This window comes from Petaurus breviceps, unplaced genomic scaffold (assembly GCF_028583685.1).
Source record: "Petaurus breviceps papuanus isolate PSGF00001 unplaced genomic scaffold, PetGlider_PUasm1.0 90410, whole genome shotgun sequence".
Taxonomy (NCBI): domain Eukaryota; kingdom Metazoa; phylum Chordata; class Mammalia; order Diprotodontia; family Petauridae; genus Petaurus; species Petaurus breviceps.
In genome coordinates, this window is record NW_027187242.1 from 293,477 (window position 1) to 310,384 (window position 16,908).

General features: G+C 54.9%; 1 protein-coding gene across 1 annotated transcript in view; it reads left to right on the forward strand.

The window, feature by feature from the left end:
* The first annotated feature begins 11,420 nt into the window (after positions 1 to 11,420).
* The window catches only part of IFITM10 (interferon induced transmembrane protein 10), an 8,966-nt gene continuing 3,478 nt past the window's right edge, over positions 11,421 to 16,908 (forward strand). Inside the window, exon 1 of the mRNA XM_069108632.1 lies at positions 11,421 to 11,875. Coding sequence (XP_068964733.1) covers positions 11,654 to 11,875 — 222 coding nt within the window. The 5' untranslated portion in view covers positions 11,421 to 11,653. The remainder of the gene's footprint in view (positions 11,876 to 16,908) is intronic.

A 16,908-nucleotide genomic window follows, 5' to 3' on the forward strand; every position in this document is an offset into this window, starting at 1 on the left:
GGGAGAGGGAGAGAGAGGGGGCCCTGGGCCCCTGCTGACATCATTTCCTCCTCCGCAGTGCAGCCCAGGACCCTCTTTACTCACTGCCTGGCCATTCACCTGCCCCAGCCCCTCGCTCTTTGGCTAACCTTCCCTTCGTCCTTCTCCCATGACTTTCCCTTCCCAAAGCTGGAAGCAGAATGAGGGCAGGAGAGACCATTTTGTGGACAAGGTGGACTTGTCTGTTGTGTGGCAGGGCCACTTAAGAATTTACTGACCAACTCAGATTTTCTAAAGATTGGCTTGGAAATACAGGTGGAGGGTGGGGCCCCAGGCCATAATAGGTGGTGCAAATGTCCTGGAGAAACTGAGGAAGGTGAGAGAAGGAGAGATGGAAGGTGTGTGTGTGTGTGTGCATGTGTGTGTATGTGTGCACACACCCCTGTGTGTCCGGATGTGCATGTGTGTGCCAGTGTGTATAGTGCATGTGTACGAGTGTGCCTATATGGGGGTGAGTGTACATGTGTGTGCACACCCCTGAGTGCCCGGGTGTACATGGGCATGTGTGTGAGTGTGCGTACATGTTTGTGCATGTGTGAGTGTGAGTCTGTAGGGGTATGTTTGGGTTTGCTTTTCAGTCTCCAATGCGGAGAAGAGGAAGCTGGGAGCCAGGTTCTGAGTGCTTAGGGCAGATGGAACAAGCAGGCCTCTGGAGCCCTGGGCCAGAGAGGCGAGAGGACACGGCCTTTGGCTCCACACAGCTTGGTGTCCAAGGGTCTGGGAAGGAGTGGGGGGGCCTGTGACTGAGCCTCCGCCATGAGCACCCTTCCAAAGGCTGGAAAGAAAGGGGAGGGGGCTCTACGATTGTAGAAGGGCCCCTTCCGCTCACCTGCCACAGGACAGCTAGGCGGCGCAGTGAATACAGCACGAACCCTGGAGTCAGGAGGACCTGAGTTCAAATTTGGCCTCAGACACTTAACACTTACTAGCTGTGTGACCTTGGGCAAGTCACTTAACCCCAATTGCTCAGCCTTCCCCCCTCCAAAAAAATAAAAAAACAAAAAGAAGGGGTCCCAAACCCCAAAATAGGGAAAGGAAAGGGAGGGAAAAGTCTAGCCGGGGGGGCTAAGTCCCTGACGTGATTCCTGTTGACCAGAGGTTGCCAAATTCATTTTACCCACCACCCCCTTTGCAAAAAAAAAAAATTACTCACCACCCCCCCAAATCTACTTTCTTTAACCTTTTAGCCACTTTTCTTTTCTTTCTTCCTCTTTTTTAAATTTGCATCATTTCCAAAATAACATTTTTACATGCCGCATCTGAAATTTAACAATTTGTTGTACCTTTGTGGGGTTTCCCTGCATTGAAATGTTGACGACACAGTGTTGTATCATGTGACCCTCATCATATGGTACTTAAACAAGTCCTATTCCTGCCGGCACGTGTTCAGACCTGTCGGTGGGCTGGACCGCCAATGGCTTATCGTGTACTTTTTGTGTTGATTTGGAAAATAATGTAATCACTACCACCTTCCCTCTGTTATGCAGCAGAGGAAACCCAAGGAATGGTTTTTCAGAATTCTCTTCTTTCCACGGGCTTCCACCGCCCCCTTATTTTTATTCAATGCCCACCAGTTGCACCCAAGGCTTCTACCACCAGTGGGTCCCTGCCCCCACTACAACCACTGCCCACCTTGGGGGAGGGTAGTGTTGCCAGCTTTGGGAACCCATGGCTTTAGAAAGCTGGGAGGTGGCCTTTGATCTGAGGAACTGTGTTTTCAACAAGGACAGTTGAGCAGTAGAGAGGAGAAAGCTGGCCTAGATTCAGGAAGACCCAAGTTCAGATCCAACTCCATTCCCTCACTGGCCCAATGACTCTGGGCTAGCCTCACTTTCCCTGTCAGTAAAAGGAGAATGGTCATAGCTCCTGACTCCCAGGTTGTGGTGGGGAAAGGAGGCCAAGCTTCCTGCAGAGCTCTAAGCACCACCCAAATGCAGGCTATCTCCATGACTGCTGAGACGGCATGGGGGAAGCAGATGCAGCCAGTGGGAGAAGCAAAGCCAGGGCAAGAAGCGGGGGGCCTCCTTCCTCCCCAGCCCACCCTTTCCCAACCACACCTGGCAGATTCATTCCAGTGCTTTCTCTCCCCCTCCAAGGCTATAGACATGATGTGGTGGATCCAGGCAGTGGGGGCTGTGGTCCACTCAGAGGAGCCCAGTTTTGGGGGGGAGGCTCAGCATGGGCCCCAGGACAGGAAGTGGCTGGGTCTTCTCTCCGGGCTTAGCCTCGGCCCCCTTGCTGGGCCTCCACATCCTCTTCTCTGAGATGACCTCAAAGGTCCCTGCTGGCTCTTCGGTCCTATGATCTATGGATGGTCTCTGATCCCATGATCGATGGGCCTCCCCCCGGCCTGGGGCAGGCAGGGCTGGGGGGCCAAGCACAAAGAGAAACCTGGCCCATGTTTCCATTGAAATCGATACTGTGGGTGGAAGGGAGAGAAATCACGGGGATTGATGTTGGGGGTGGGATGGGGAGGGAGGAAGGAAGGAAACCAGGGGCCTTCGGATTTTTCAGAAAGAGTGGAGACAGCTGGTGCCCTGGCGGCTGACCCGAGGCAAGGCCTGGTTTTAGACAGGAAGATGGATGGACAAACGGCCCTCCTGGGCACTCGGCCCCAAAGTGGCGGGTGGGCCCTCTCGGGCCCATCTCCCTCACCCCACGCCGCCGGGGATTCCAAAGGGCTCAGAGACACCCGGAAAATATTATTTTTCGGGAAGGAAGAGGAATGGGTCGTAAAAGTGTCCAGGGCCCTCGCAGCCTCTGAAATATGATCAGGGAGTCGGCCGCAGAGGCACCAGAGTGGCTGGCAAGGATTCTGGGAATGGAGAGCATTTGTCTGGCTGTTTGGGGCCAGTGACCTGCACCATTGAGTTCCTGGCTGGGGGGGGGGGGGGCAGGGAGGAGGAGTAGGAAGCTGGAGCTGAGGCTCCAGGCAGCAGGGGAAGGGTGCAGGGGCCTGGTGGGGGGCCCAGGAGTGGGTGGCAGTCTTGACCCTGGAGGGTCTGAGCTCGGCTCTTGGCCCACAGGAATGGTGATTCTGGTGAGCTGGGGACCAGCACACCCCTGCCTTCTCCCCCAGCAGCACCCCTTGACTGGTCTGATGTACTCCCGCTCAGCAAGCTTCCCTGCCCTGTGCTTACTAAGACAAAGTGAGAAATGGTCTGTCCTTTCCTCCATTCATTCTCCTGGGCTATGCCATGTGCTCAGATAAATAAGAAAGGGTGTGGGGGAGAGAGATCTGATTGCTAAGGGGAGCAGGGAGGATCTGCTGAAGGGAAGGGCAAAGGAAGAGAAGGGGAACCTTGGGTACATTCTAGAGACTGAACAAAGGCACAGAGGTGGGAGATGGGACATCCTGGCAGGGAAGCCTCCAGGAAGCAGGGGGCTAGAACCTAATGTTCTCGAGAACTATGTACAAGCCTGGAAAGGTGAATTGCTTCCAAAGCCAAGCTGAGGGGGCTGGGTTTTATTCTTCAGGAGAGAGGAAGCTATGAAGATTCAGGAACAGGGACGTGACCCAGTCACTGCTGTGCTTTTTTTTTTCTGTCAGGAAGATAGGGTGGAGAGGGGGAGAGAGGGAAAGTGAAAAGCAGGTAATAGTCCAGGCTTAAATAGGGCACTGGCCAGGAACTCTGTGGAGGGGGAAAGGACCAGCAAGGCTTGACTTGTGTAGACACAGTGGATGAGGGAGAAGGAAGGTTCAAGGGGCCCGGAAGAAGGCTGGGCCCTTGACTACAGTTACTTGGAAGGAAGGCTGGGTGTAGGAGAAGCAAATAGCTTCTGTTTGAAGTACGTTGAGTCTGAGATGCAGGAGGTGGGGTGTGCTGGGACCTCGCAGGAAGATGGGGGGGGGGACACCACACTGACCAGCCACCCAGGACCTGAAGGATCCAAAGAGATCTCAACAGGGGCGAAGGCTGCGGATGAGGAGAAATGCAAGATCATAAAGAGCTGAAGAACTCTCAATTTGAAATGAAGGAAACTGAAGCCCACATTGGTGCTAAATGAACTTGTTCAAAGTCCTACAGATAAAGAAATGAAAGACTAAATTGGGTTGTAAACCTGGTTCACTTAGGTCCAAAAAATCAGTCTCCCAAGTATAAGATGGGGAAAGGTGTATATGGTTCTGGATTTTTGCCTCCCTCCAAAAAAAAATAATCTGGGTGTGTCAGTGGACCTCAAGCTCAATTGGAGTCAGTGAATGATCTCAGGATATGTAGTATCCAGGAACAGGGAGGTGTCAGAGCCCAGCGGCTCCATTCTGTGTGACACATCTTTGGAGGAATATTCATGAGTTAGAGAGGGGTGGACAAGGGCTGTGAAGCCCAGTGAAGAACCTGGAGGACAGAAGGTTCAGGGGCTGTCCTGTGTCAGACTTGTCTTGCTTGGTCCAGAAGGCTGAAGCAGGAAACATGGGCATGGAAGTGGGAGATGGGTGCAGAAGTTAGGCTCCTTTCTGGTCTTTGAGGCTTTCCTGGTCAGTGAAGTTCAGCATTGCGTTGTGAAGTACCCACTATGTGCCCATCCTAGATGTGGGCACAGAGGCCTAGAGAGCCCATTCTCCTAGAGCCCACACCCAGGAAGGAAGAAGGGGAGGGGGATTGGGGCAGAAGTGAATGGCATCTGAGTGGGTCAGATCACTTTCCTCTGAAGGGAGAGGGTGCTGTGAGAGAGGAGGGAAGGAAAGGAACAAAGGAAGTCCAAAGGTCAGGGTCTGGACAGGGGCACAGAAGAGAGGGCCATAGGAGGTGTGAATGAAGCTGAGAAGAGGCCAGGCCCTTCAAACATCTCCAGCCTCTAAGGAGCTTCTCTTGTATTTGCTAGGCAAAGCAGGAAGACTTTTGATTGGGGTGTGGCATGGTCACCCTGTACCTTAGGAAGATAATTTGGTGGCTGTTCAGGTGTAAGACTGGGGAGGAGGGAGACTGGGCTCATGGTCCAGGCATGAGGTGAAGAGGGGCTGTGCCAGGGGTGTGGCGAGTGAGCAGAGGGAACAGGATGGATGGGACAGGTAGTGCTGTTGGCAGCTGATTGGATATGGCACCAGGATGAGGGACGTCCAGGGAAGAGTGGAAGCCTGACAGGTGGCCACTAGAGGGCGCAGGGGTTCGAGAACCCTGAAAAGCAGGGCTCACACCTTGTGTCAGACCCCTATAAGCTGTGACTCTATTTCCTCATCTGTAAAATGAGGGGGATTGGAGAGCTCCATTGTCTCTAAATCTGTGGTCTCTGAGACTGAGACTCCTTGGGTGGGGGATGCAGGGGCTGGAGGGAAACAGGGATGTTGGGAGGACAATCAGGTTTAGGGAAAGATGATGAGGGTGTCTGAGGTGCTGGCAGGCAGACCCTAATGAGCACAGGTGTGGAGGACATGGCACCAGGGTCCTGACATTCCAAGGGGCTGTTGGCTCAACACTAGCCTCGGGCCATTCCCTCAGACAATGACTGGATTGCCTCCTCTCTCAGGGCCACATAGGTGAGGCTTTACTCTGGCTGATGCTGCCTGGCCCCTTGCCCCCTTCACTCTCCTCCCCCTCCCCAGCCTGTCCCCCTTGACCCCTTCACTCTCCTCCCCCTCCCCAGCCTGTCCCTTCATCTTCTCCTCACCTCTCCAGCCTGGCCACACAGTTAACCTCATTCTTCTTTCTCTGCTGCTGTTTGAGGGTTTTTTGTAGGGGGTGGGGATCAGGATCTGTGACTCCAATGGTGTGAGGAGCTCTCCCAGCTCACGATGAACACTTTTAGTGTCACAGGTGCCTAGCTGTTTGTGTTCTGCCAGATGAAGTCACTCACTGATGTCTCAGCACAGGTCAGAGATGGGATTGGCTGGTCCAGAATCACCTCAGATCATAGGCCTTGAGCTGGAGAGGCCTTAGAAGCCCCTGAGCCCAACCCCATCATTTTACAGCTGGGGAAACTGAGCCCCATAGAGTCCAAAGGGCTCCAAAAAAGACCGAGAGGGTGAGTCATTGGAGCCTTGAAGGAAGATGGATTTTGAAAGGCCCTTTAAGGAGAGAGGGCACCTCTGGGCACCGGGTGGGGGGCAGCCATTGGGAAAGCAGGGAAGAGAGCTATGCAGTCTGGGATACTTGGGTCAGTCAAGAGTTGGTCTGGAACCCAGAGTGTATGAAGGGACCATGGGAAATGTCTGAGGTGGGAGGGCCTTCAGTGTCAGTGTGTATGTGTGTGTGTGTGTGTGTGTGTGTGTGTGTATTTATTTGTGTTTTTTTTTTCCCCTGGAAGTACCAGGCAGCAATTGAATATGTTTGAGCAGAGGAGGGGCATGATCAGAGCAGAGATCACCCTAGCCTCAGTTTCCTCATCCGTCCCATGAGGGGCTCGGCTGAGATGGCCTCTGAGCTCTCCTTCTGCCCCAAGCTCTGATCCTAAGACTTTACCTCCTGTTTGAGCTGAGAGGCCACAGAGGCCACGGAAGCCAGGGCCCTGTCTGTGACACCCCAGGCTCCAGAAAGATCTCTGGGCATTTCCAGTTCCACTATAACTCTCTGTGACAATTCTGTGAGGCCAGGACCACTAGGGCCATCGTCTGCATTCACAAGGGAAGATTTGCCCAGGGCCAGGCATACCATAAACACTTAAGAAAGGCTTGTTGACTGACTCACTGACTGTCTGCCAACCAGCTTACTTACTCAGAAGTAAGAAGGTGGGGCTTGTGTCTTGCTACATGGGAGGCCTGCAGTCAGAGAATATGGGCTCAGTCTCCTCATTGGCCTGTCTATCTCCTGGTGTGTGTTTGGTTTCTGACCTTTGCTTCCATTATCGAGACTATTACTGTCTCTCTCTGATTCTGTCTCTTTCTCTGTCTGTCTCTGTCTTTGTCTCTGTCTCTGGCTCTGTCTGTCTCTGTATCTGTTTCTGGCTCTCTCTCTGTCTCTCTTTCTGTGTTTCTCTCTGTCTCTCTGTTTCTGTCTCTGTCTCTCCTTCAGAGGGCATCTGTCTTCTGCATGGCTGCCTTGCTTTGTTTCTCTGTGTTTTTTTTTCCATCTGTCTATCACTGTCTCTCAGTGTCTGTCTTGTTCTGGCTCTGTCCATCATTGTCTACCAGTATTTATTTGTCCAACCACTTTTCTGTGTTGTCTTTCTTCCAATCTGTGGCAGCTTGGAGAGGGAGCCTGGTCAGGACTAGATAAGTAACAGTCCTTCTGGCCTCTGTTCTGGGTAGCAGAGCCCCATCCCCCTCATCCTGAGCTTCCATCCTCAGCCCTACCCCTGCCTCATCCCTCCCCCATCCCTCTCCATACTTCCCCATTCTTCCCCCATCCCTCCCTCATCCTTCCCCCTTCCTTCCCCATCCCTCCCCATTCCTCCCCCATCCTGAGCCCCATCTCTCTTCCATCCCTCCCCCACCCCTCCCCAATCTCTTCCTCATCCCTCCCTCATCCAGAGCCCCATCCCTTTCTCATCCCTCCTTCATCCTGAGCCCCATCCCTCCTTCATTCCTTTCTTATTCTGAATCCCATCCCTCCTTCATACCCCCTCCCATCCCTTCCCCATCTTTCCCTTGTCCCTCCCTCATCCCAGGGACTGTAGGGAGTTCTGAATGATGAATTTTTTTTTATTAAGCAATCAGGGTTAAGTAACTCGCTCAAGGTTACACGGCCAGGTGTTTCTGGGTGGGGGCTGAGTGTCTGAGCCCGGATTCGATCCCAGGTCATCCCGACGCTGGAGCCGGGGCTCTTCCTCGCTGAGCCGCCTGGCCGCCCCCCTAAATGATGAATTTTTGACAAGGATGTCGATAAGGTGGAGAATGTCCCAAGGAGGGCAGGCAGGATGGCGAAAGGCCAGGTGAGCTGAAGGATGGGGAGATGGTTAGCCTGGAGAAGACTAAGGGCAGGGAAGGTAGAAGAGGCACCTTCTATGTGTCAGGTTCTACACCTGGGGGCCCCACCCCTCCTGGGAGGGGGGCTTCATGATTAGCGCCCTCACTTTACAGTTGAGGAAACTGAGGCAGACGGTTTTTGTCCAAGGTCACAGAGCTAAGGACTCGTATTTGAACTCAGATCTTCACCTTTAGGTGAACTTTGGCGCCACCTAGTGACTTCGAGGAACATGTTACTGTAGCTGTTTTCAAGTATCTGAGCGCAAGGGCTTACCGGCAGGGGGCGCACTGGCCAGCCGCTCCCCGGGTGGGCTGGGCTGGGAGTGATTTCCAGTACAGATGACCAGGTCCTGCCTGGCCCGATTTGTCGAAGATGCCCAGGTTCCGTTTTGAGGAAATTCCTCCCTCGGTCCATTCCTGCCTCTGCCCTGTGTCTCCAAACTTCTGCACCACATCCCCCCACCCAGAGACCACCCCCCAGACTGCCCCCTTCTGCTCCCTTTTGTGCTGTTGTTTTCCCCCAGAGTAAGGTAAGCTCTCGGGGGACAAGGACCACCTTCATTTAGCTAGCGTTTGCAGCCCTGAGCTTAGCACGATGCCGGCACATTGTTCTTCTTCAGTCATTTCAGACTCTTCGAGGCCCCATTTGGCATTTTCTTGGCAAAGATGCTGGAACGGTTGGCCATTTTCTTCTCCAGCTCATTTGACAGATGAGAAAACTGAGGCAAAGAATGTTAAGTGACTTGTTCAGGGTCACACAGCTAGGAAGGGTCTGAGGCCACATTTGAACTCAGGTCTTCCTGACTCCAGGCCCCACACTATCCACTGAGCCATCTCTCTGTCCAGTTCATAGAAAGCCCTTAATAAATGCCTTGACCCCAGACTTCACTATTCCTTCTGGCCTTGCTGTGGGAGCCCTTGTGCTGGGGAAGGCAGTGCTTTGGTGGGGCTCTGGCCCTGTGGGAGAAAGTTCATTTTGTGGCCTGTGACATAGGAAGGGTTAGCTCTGGGACGTGAAATGTTTGGTCACCATCTAACTGCTGCCAGCTAAGCGCTAAGCACAAGCACTCTGCTCAAGTGGGGCTCAGGGCCAGGAATGAGGGCTCAGGGAGAGCAACATAGTGGCAGGAGCTCAGACGATGCTGCAGGGGAGGAAACTAAGGCCCAGAGAGTGGAAGTGACAGCTTTAGCTGGGAGTCCAGGGAAGAGGATGGGGGTTAGTAAAAGAGGGCAGAGTTTGTTGAGGTTAGTGATTCTGGGAGAAAGAAGGAGGGCTCAGGAAGAGAGGATGGGGGTGGGGCCTCTGAAGTCCCTGAACCCAGTCCTTTTATTTTCCACAGGGAACAAGTGAGGCTGAGAAGTTATGTGACTCTTCAAACTCACAGGTGAGTGGTGAGAGTTCAGAGAAGAGATCAGTGAGAGGGCGGAGGGCTGGGGCTCAGGATGGGGGGATGGGGCTCAGGATGGGGGGATGGGGCTCAGGATGAGGCTGGATAGGACTAAGGATGGGGGAAGGATGGGGTTCAGGATGGGGGAGGGATGGGGCTCAGGATGGGGTTCAGGATGGGGCTCAGGATGGGGGTGGGATGGGGCTCAGGATGGGGGATGAGGCAGGCTGAGTGTGGGGCTGGGGTTGCCCGTGGGCCGAGCGCCCCTCCCGGCCTCAAGGCACAGCTGCTGCTCTTCCGGCCGGCCCTGACTGCAGAGCTGAGCAGCTTCGCCACCGGCTTCGGGGTGGGGGTGGGGGGGCCGGCGGGGGCGGAGAAGCGCCTCCCTATGCTCTAGCCGTGGCTCTGGGGCGCAGCCCCTGCCCCCGCTGCTGCTGCTCAGTTCCTGCTTCCCTGAGCGGAGCTCGCTGACAGGTGACCGGTCCTAGCGCCGGGGAGGGAGCCTTCGGGCAGTCGGGCGGGAGGTGGGAGGGCTCAGAAGAAGGGAGGAGGGAGGAGGGAGGAGGGAGGAGGGAAGAGGGAAGAGGGGAGCCGGTTCTGCCGCAGACGGTCCGTCAGCCCGTGGCTCGATCTCTAACAGTCTCGGGGAGGGCAGAGGCAGCTGCCAGCCCCAGGTTCCGGAGGCCTGGGAGGCAGGGACTGAGGCCCAGGGGCAAGCTCCGGACGCTGGACGCTGGGCGCCAGGGGGTGGGTGGGTTTACTGGGGGAAATCAGCCGGCCTCCCCCTCCCCTTCGCCTCAGGGCTAGGGTCCCTCAAGGGGATGGATCCTCCTTCACTGCTCGGGCATCTGTGAGTGTGTGTGAGTGTATGTGTGTGTGTGTGTGTGTGTGTGTGTGTGTGTGTGAGTGTGAGTGTATGTGTGTGCCCACCCAAGGATGTCTCTGTGTCAAGGAGGGTGTCACTGTGTGTGCATTTCTGAGAGCGTTGTGAGTGGGGAGGGGAAGTGTTGGTGTCAGCGTTGGGGAGAGGGGAGAGCAGCTTGTTTTTGTTACCCCAATGTGCGTCTGCTGAGGGATTGTGCATGTCAAGGGATGTGGGGGTCTCTGTCTGAGCGTATGGTGCTGTGTTTGCATGACTGGGGGGGTGTATCTGGGGAGGGCACTGCCTGGACCAGAAGGTGTCATTGTGAGGGGTGAGTGTGTGTGCACGCGCACTGGAGAATGTGTGTGTCTCAGGATGGCATTAGAGGATTTGTGTGGTTTCATGTATATCTATAGACCATTGTGTCAATGTATTTCTGGGGATATTAGTGTGCATCTGATGGTGTTATTGTGAGGTGTGTGTGTGTAGGTACAGAGACAGAAGAAAAGAGGAGAGACAGAGAGACAGACAGAGACAGAGAGGAGAGAGAGAAACAGAGAGAGAGAGAGGGAGGGAGGTAGGGAGAGAGAGAGAGAGAGAGAGAGAGAGAGAGAGAGAGAGAGAGAGAGAGAGAGAGAGAGAGAGAGAGGGAGAGAGAGAGAGAGAGAGAGAGAGAGAGAGAGAGAGAGACAGAGAGAGAGAGACAGAGACAGAGAGAGAGAGACAGAGAGACAGAGAGAGAGAGACAGAGAGAGAGACAGAGACAGAGACAGAGAGACAGAGAGACAGAGACAGAGAAAGAGACAAAGAGAGAGACAGAGAGACAGAGAGATACACAGAGAGAGAGACAGAGAGACAGAGACAGAGACAGAGAGAGAGAGAGAGGGAGTACCTACTCCAAAGTGACAGACAGCCCCCCACACTGCTGTGAAGGCAAAGGACTACAAAGTCTTTGGCAGCTGAGCTTGCTGATGGGAGGTGGGAGCAAGAGCAGAGTGGGATGGATGGTGGTAGCTGTGGTGCAGGCTTGGGGTGGCCAGCCAGGGCTGGATGCTGGCTGACAGCAGGATGACCACTGGACAGGAAATAGTGATGACCTCAGCCAGGGCAGAGAGTCCTGGAGACACTGCTGGAGTGGCTGGGGGCTCCTGTGGGAGGAAGAGATGGCCCCCAGGGAAGGAAGGCAGGAGGGAGCCCCCTCTGCATTGGGCCCTGGCCCTGAGTGTGAATTCTGCTTTGTCTTCCCTCCCTCTCTTTCCCTTCCTTTTCTCCCACCCTTCCTACTCTTACAGGGCTGCCCAGGCCAGTCCTCAACTCCTCACCTGACCCCCAGCCGGCATCACGGAGGGCCCTCGAGAAGCCCGGGTGACCCCGTCCTGTCCCCTGGACGGGGCCTTTTGGATCCCCCGGCCTCCAGGCGCTCCCCCGAAGGGCTGCTTTGCCTGTGTGTCTAAGCCTACAGCCCTGCAGCCTTCGGCGGGCAGTTCAGCAGCTGTGCAGGGCCCGGCTCCCAACCTGTGTCCTATGGAGGCCAAGAGCTGCAAGGCTGACAGTGTCCGGACCGGCACAGGCTCAGGGCCCGGCAAGCACTCGGCAGAGAAAAAGACCATGACCAACCCCACCACTGTCATCGAAATCTACCCTGACACCACGGAGGTCAATGACTATTATCTCTGGTCCATATTCAACTTTGTCTACCTCAACTTCTGCTGTCTGGGCTTCATTGCTCTGGCCTACTCCCTGAAGGTGAGTAAGGGTCTGGGGCCCTTTAGAGCTGGGGCCCAGGAGTGGAGGGAGGCTGGGGCTCATCATGGCTCATGGAGAAGGATTGGTGGAGTGGAGGCATGCCAGGCTTCTGGCCAGGCATCCTCTGCCCAGAGCCCTCCTCCAGCCAGAATAAGCCCCAGACCCTTCCCTGTCTCTGTCTCTTAGTCCCCAACTTACTCAGTACAATAATCCCTGACAGCAGTACTCGACTTTCTGCCTGTTTCAGGCCAAACCAGGGGTAGATTTGGTCACCAAGAGAGACACAGCAGGGCTGGACCTGGGGGAAGGAAAGTTAAAGATGCCCACAGTCCCAGGGCAAGGTCAAAAGACCATAACCTTCCCCCTCGCCTCCAGGAGCATGGATCTGGACAAGCACTTGGTCCTGGTTTCTATCTGGCTCTCAGGAGAGGTGAGGCCCTCCCCAACTCCTGACCTGGCCTGGCCATAATCACAGGACTCAGCCCCCTGAGTAGGCAAGGAGGGCAGCTATGACCAAAGGGGCCCATTGCGATACCCTCTCGTCAGTCTGTAAGGGCTGGGTGAGGGCAGCATGGACTGTGTCACTGTTCCCCTCTCCTCATGCAGATGAAAGCTGGGGTGGTGGCAGAGGGACTGAGAAGGGGTGACCCTAGGGGTTTAGGGTTAGGGTTAGGCAGGGTTTAGCAGGGAGTGAGGCTAGAGATAGGCCTCAGGTGGATGCCTGAGAAGACTTTGTTCTCTAGGCTGGCTGAAAAACAGGAGCTAGAGGAACAGGGAGTGGGCATTCAGAGCCAGGAGGGGGCGAGAGGCCCTGCCAAACTCTGATCTGGGCTGGGGCTAGTAGGGTGCACACTAATGGTCCCTGCCAAGACCTGCCCAGGAGGGAGTCAGAAAACATCTGAACACAGAACATGGAATGTCAGAGCTACGAGGGGCCATGGAGCACAGAACATAGGCTGTCGGCTAGGGGGAGAGCTTGGCACTCAGAACCCAGGACATCAGAGCTGAGAGGGACCTCAGAAAACAGAATGTGGAATGTCAGAGCCGAGTGAGACCTTCAGACCCAAGCCCTTTGGTGCCCTGGCGGTCTCTCTTGTCTGAGGGGCTGTACTTTACATGTGAAGAAAGCGCCTCTCAGAGAGGTGGTCCCACAGTCCTAAGCATTGCTAGCAGGGTTCCAACCCAGGGCTGGACTGACTGTCCAACGGCCAAACAAGACTATTTGGCCACCTGCACAGGATTTTCTGGCAGAGAATGGAAGGACGTGTCCAGGGCATCCAGGGAGTTAGGTCAAGCAGGACTAGAAGTTACATCTGAAGCCTAGCACTGGTGACCCCCGGCAGCTCCCAGCTCTGGCCTGGCCAGGGTGTGGCCAGCACAGGCATGAATGAGCCATTCTGTTATCCTACCCATGACTCCTGGTGGTCAAGGAGGGAGCAGGGAGCCAGAAACTTCATGGCCAGTCACCAGCCCCAAGGAGCCCTAAGAGGACCCAGAGACCTGTGCTCAGAAGGGGAAGGAGCCTGACCCTGGATGACCTGGGTGAGCTGGGGGCTCTGCTCTTAGAGCTAGTAAGCAGGGCTACTATTGGAAGCCTGGCCCCTGGAGAAGCAATCCAGGCTCCTGCCATGGTGTGGGCTGTAGTGGGGAGGTCTATGTCTGGGCCCAGGGAGGCCTTCCTGTGGCCACTATGGCCACTTAAAGGCAGATAGAGTGTGCTTCTGAGCAGAGAGCACACTGAGCTCCTTGTGGGCTAGACAACAGAATGGGCAGTGGTCTGATCCCCATCCTCTCCAGCTCAGACATTACCTCTCTTTTCCCATCCCCCCAGCCCTCTCAAAGCCTGGGGGCCCACATGCCTTGGCTCAGGATGGGCCAGCTCATCACTTTTCCCTAGAACTGGACTGCCCGGTGTGCCAGCCCAGCTCCATTTCCCTAATTGTGTTCCTTCATCATCTCCCTCCCATCACTGTGTGTGTGTGTGTGGGGGGGGGGGATGGAGACAGGAAGGAAGGGAGGGGCTGCTGTGGAAGGAAGGAACTGGTTTTAAAGCCTGGAGAGGGTAGGCCAAAGACCCCCTGGCTTCTCCCACCCACCTCCCTACAGCCTGGCCTGTCCCACCTTCTTCAGTTTGCCCAGACCTTTCCTTCCTTTCCCATACGGTGCACCATCCACAGGGCCCCCGTATGCCAGCCAGCCCTATGTGGGAGGCAGGATGGGTAGCAAACCAGCTTGTTCCTCTTGCCTGGGAATGCGCACAGTTGGTTGGGGAGACAATTTCTCATGAATTTGTCCATGATGACTGCAGGCTCTCCTTTTGTCCTTGGCCCTGGAGCACGCAGCTCCCAGGGATGGGCAGCACCTAGTACCAGTGTGCCAGGGGGCCTGGCTCTGCCACTGACTTACTGGATGACCTAGGGCTCTCCCCTGACCCAGCTTCCCAAGGGGGCCTGAGTCTAAGCTCCTGGCAGGGAGGGTAACAGTGCCCAGAACTTGCCCTTCCTTCTCCAAAGAGTTTGTGCCAGGCCATCTGGTGGGCCAGGCACAGGTTGCCCGGCAGCCAGGGTTGTAGCTAGGTCACAGCTTCCTGGACCGTGCAGCATTTGGGACAAGAAGGGGAAGCACAAGGTTAGTGCTTGTTTAGCATGTGACCAGGGCTCCCCAGAATGGCCCTCAAATTTGGGCTCATGCCCTACCCCAGGGGCATCTCTCACCTCAGGAGTCCTCCCACTGCCAGGAGCCAAGACCCCCCAGGGGGTGAGCTGGCAGAGCAGGAGCCCCTGAGTTGGGCCCACTTGACAGCACAGGGCATATTATGGGATCCATGAGTGTGTGCAGTGTTGAACTGCCCCCAACCCCATCTGTCCCTATTTTCAAGCGAAGCCTATACTTTCAGGGCATCATCATAAAAGCCAAGACTGCTTTACCTGCCCCCTGCTAAGCTCCAAGGCTCTGAGACCCCAACTGTCCTTAGAGCCAAGGGGAAAAAACAGCTTGATTCAGTAAAAAGAACCCTTCATTTGGAGTCAAAGCCTCCACCCCTCCCTTGCCTGCTGTGTGATATTTGGCAAGTGCTCTCTGTTCTCTGACCCTCCATTTTCTCATTTGGGTACTGGTGGTAGGACTAGATGGTCTCTCCTGTGGATGCCTGCCATCCTTGGAGGCCATTTCCTGCCTGGGTGACATGGGGCAAGTTCCTTGCCTTTCTCTGGCCTTCAGGTCCCCTTCCTCCAGGAGAAAGCGATGCAGGGCTCTCAGGTCTAACTTTCCAGGAGCAGCCCAGCTTTGGGGCTGGGGGATAGATAGCCTGGAGGGAGCCAGAGGAGGGCTGTGTGCTGTTCTCTGGCACCACCTCGTGGCCAGAGAAGCCCACGTCGCATCAGGCAGGAGCTCCTGGAACAGGGAAGGTAGAGCTGTCCAGCCCTCACTTTCCTGAACTACCAGGGAGCCCTCAGCTGAGGAAGCTGAGTCAGAGGTCTTGCGTAAGACCCCTTTCGGGGCTTCAGACTGAGACTGGGAATCGGTGACATCTCCTTTCAAACTTAGAGCCCTAAATCCAGGTCTATTGTTAGCATCGCCACTTTACACTGAGTATTATCACTTTAAACTGGTGGGCCTGCCTCGAACTAGTAAGCCCTCGAGGCAGCTTGGGAATGCAAGAGGGGCTAGCTTTGAGCAGCTCGGCCCCAGAAAGCAGAACCAGGAGCAAGAGGACAGATGATGGTCAAGGTAAGAAAAAGCTTTCTAGATGTTAGTTCTCTCAGACCTAACGGGAATCTTGGTCAGCTAGGAAATATTCCTTCCTCCATACTGGGCTGGAATTCCTTCTGGCTGTGTTGGCATAGAGAGAGCTGCAGGAGGTGTCAGGTGGGAAAAGCTCCATGGCACAGTGGATAGGGTGCTGAACTTGGCTTCATGGGAGACTAAGGCCTGCCTTAGATGCTTGCTAGCTTCATGACACTGGGCAAGTCACTTTAACCACTGCCAGCCTCAGTTTCCCCATCTGTAAAATGTGAGTCCTAATAGCATTGGAGTATCCAGCCATCCAGGGTGGTTATGAGGATTACGTGACATCCGGCATGTGTGGGCTGCAAGCTGGAGAAATAGGAATTCTTTCTAGAAGAAATATTGCCTAGAGAGAGCTGCAAGGATTCTGGCCTCTGCAGGCCAGCTGGGGAGAGAACATAGAAAGGAAACTGTGCTCAAGGGAATCCTGCTAGCCCCCTGAGTCAGACTCAAGGCTCTGAGAGTGGGGGGCCTAAATGAGGGGGGGCAGGTAGTCCTCAAGGCCATATGTCCCTCAGAACCTCCCCTTTGGGCTTCCAGTGAGCTGTACTCTCATCTCTAGAAGGTCCCTGATAAAAAGCAAATATTTTATTCTTTCCTCCCTCCCTATTCCATCAAGTCTGTAGAGCCTTAGCATGACTGCTTGGTGTCATGAACATGAAGTCAGGGGGTCTGGATTCAAGTCTCAGCCCTGCTTGAGCAGGAGGTAGTACACCATTGCAAAGCCGCTATGCCTTCACCTTTCTGAGTCCCAGGTAAAATTAAGGGATTGTAACCCCAAGTCCTACAGGACCTGGATCCTATGATCCCACATCAGGGAGGGCTGTGATGGGGCCAACCCAAGAGACCAAGACTGAGAGCTCAGAGGGCATTTTAGGAGCTTTGGAATTCAAACCCTTCATTTTGAGAGACGATGAAAGGGAGGCCCAGGGCAGCCAGGGGAAGGGGAGAGGGGCTTGCCTGAGCTTGTACAGCCAGTCAGTAGCAGAGCTGAGATTTGAAACCCTGATCTGGGATGCCATAACCTGACATCTCTGGGCTCAATGAACTTCCAAAGGCCAGTAAAGCTGGTTTGAAAAAAAGAAAGAATAAATGGGTAGACACTCCTAGGCTAGAGCACCTGGGGAGAGTAAAGGCTATGGAAGGCCAGGTCTGAACTAACAGCAGTGGTGGAGAGAGGGAGAGGGAGGACAGACAGAGAGACAGGCAGACAGACCAATGGGCAGGCAGACAGGCAGACAGACCAA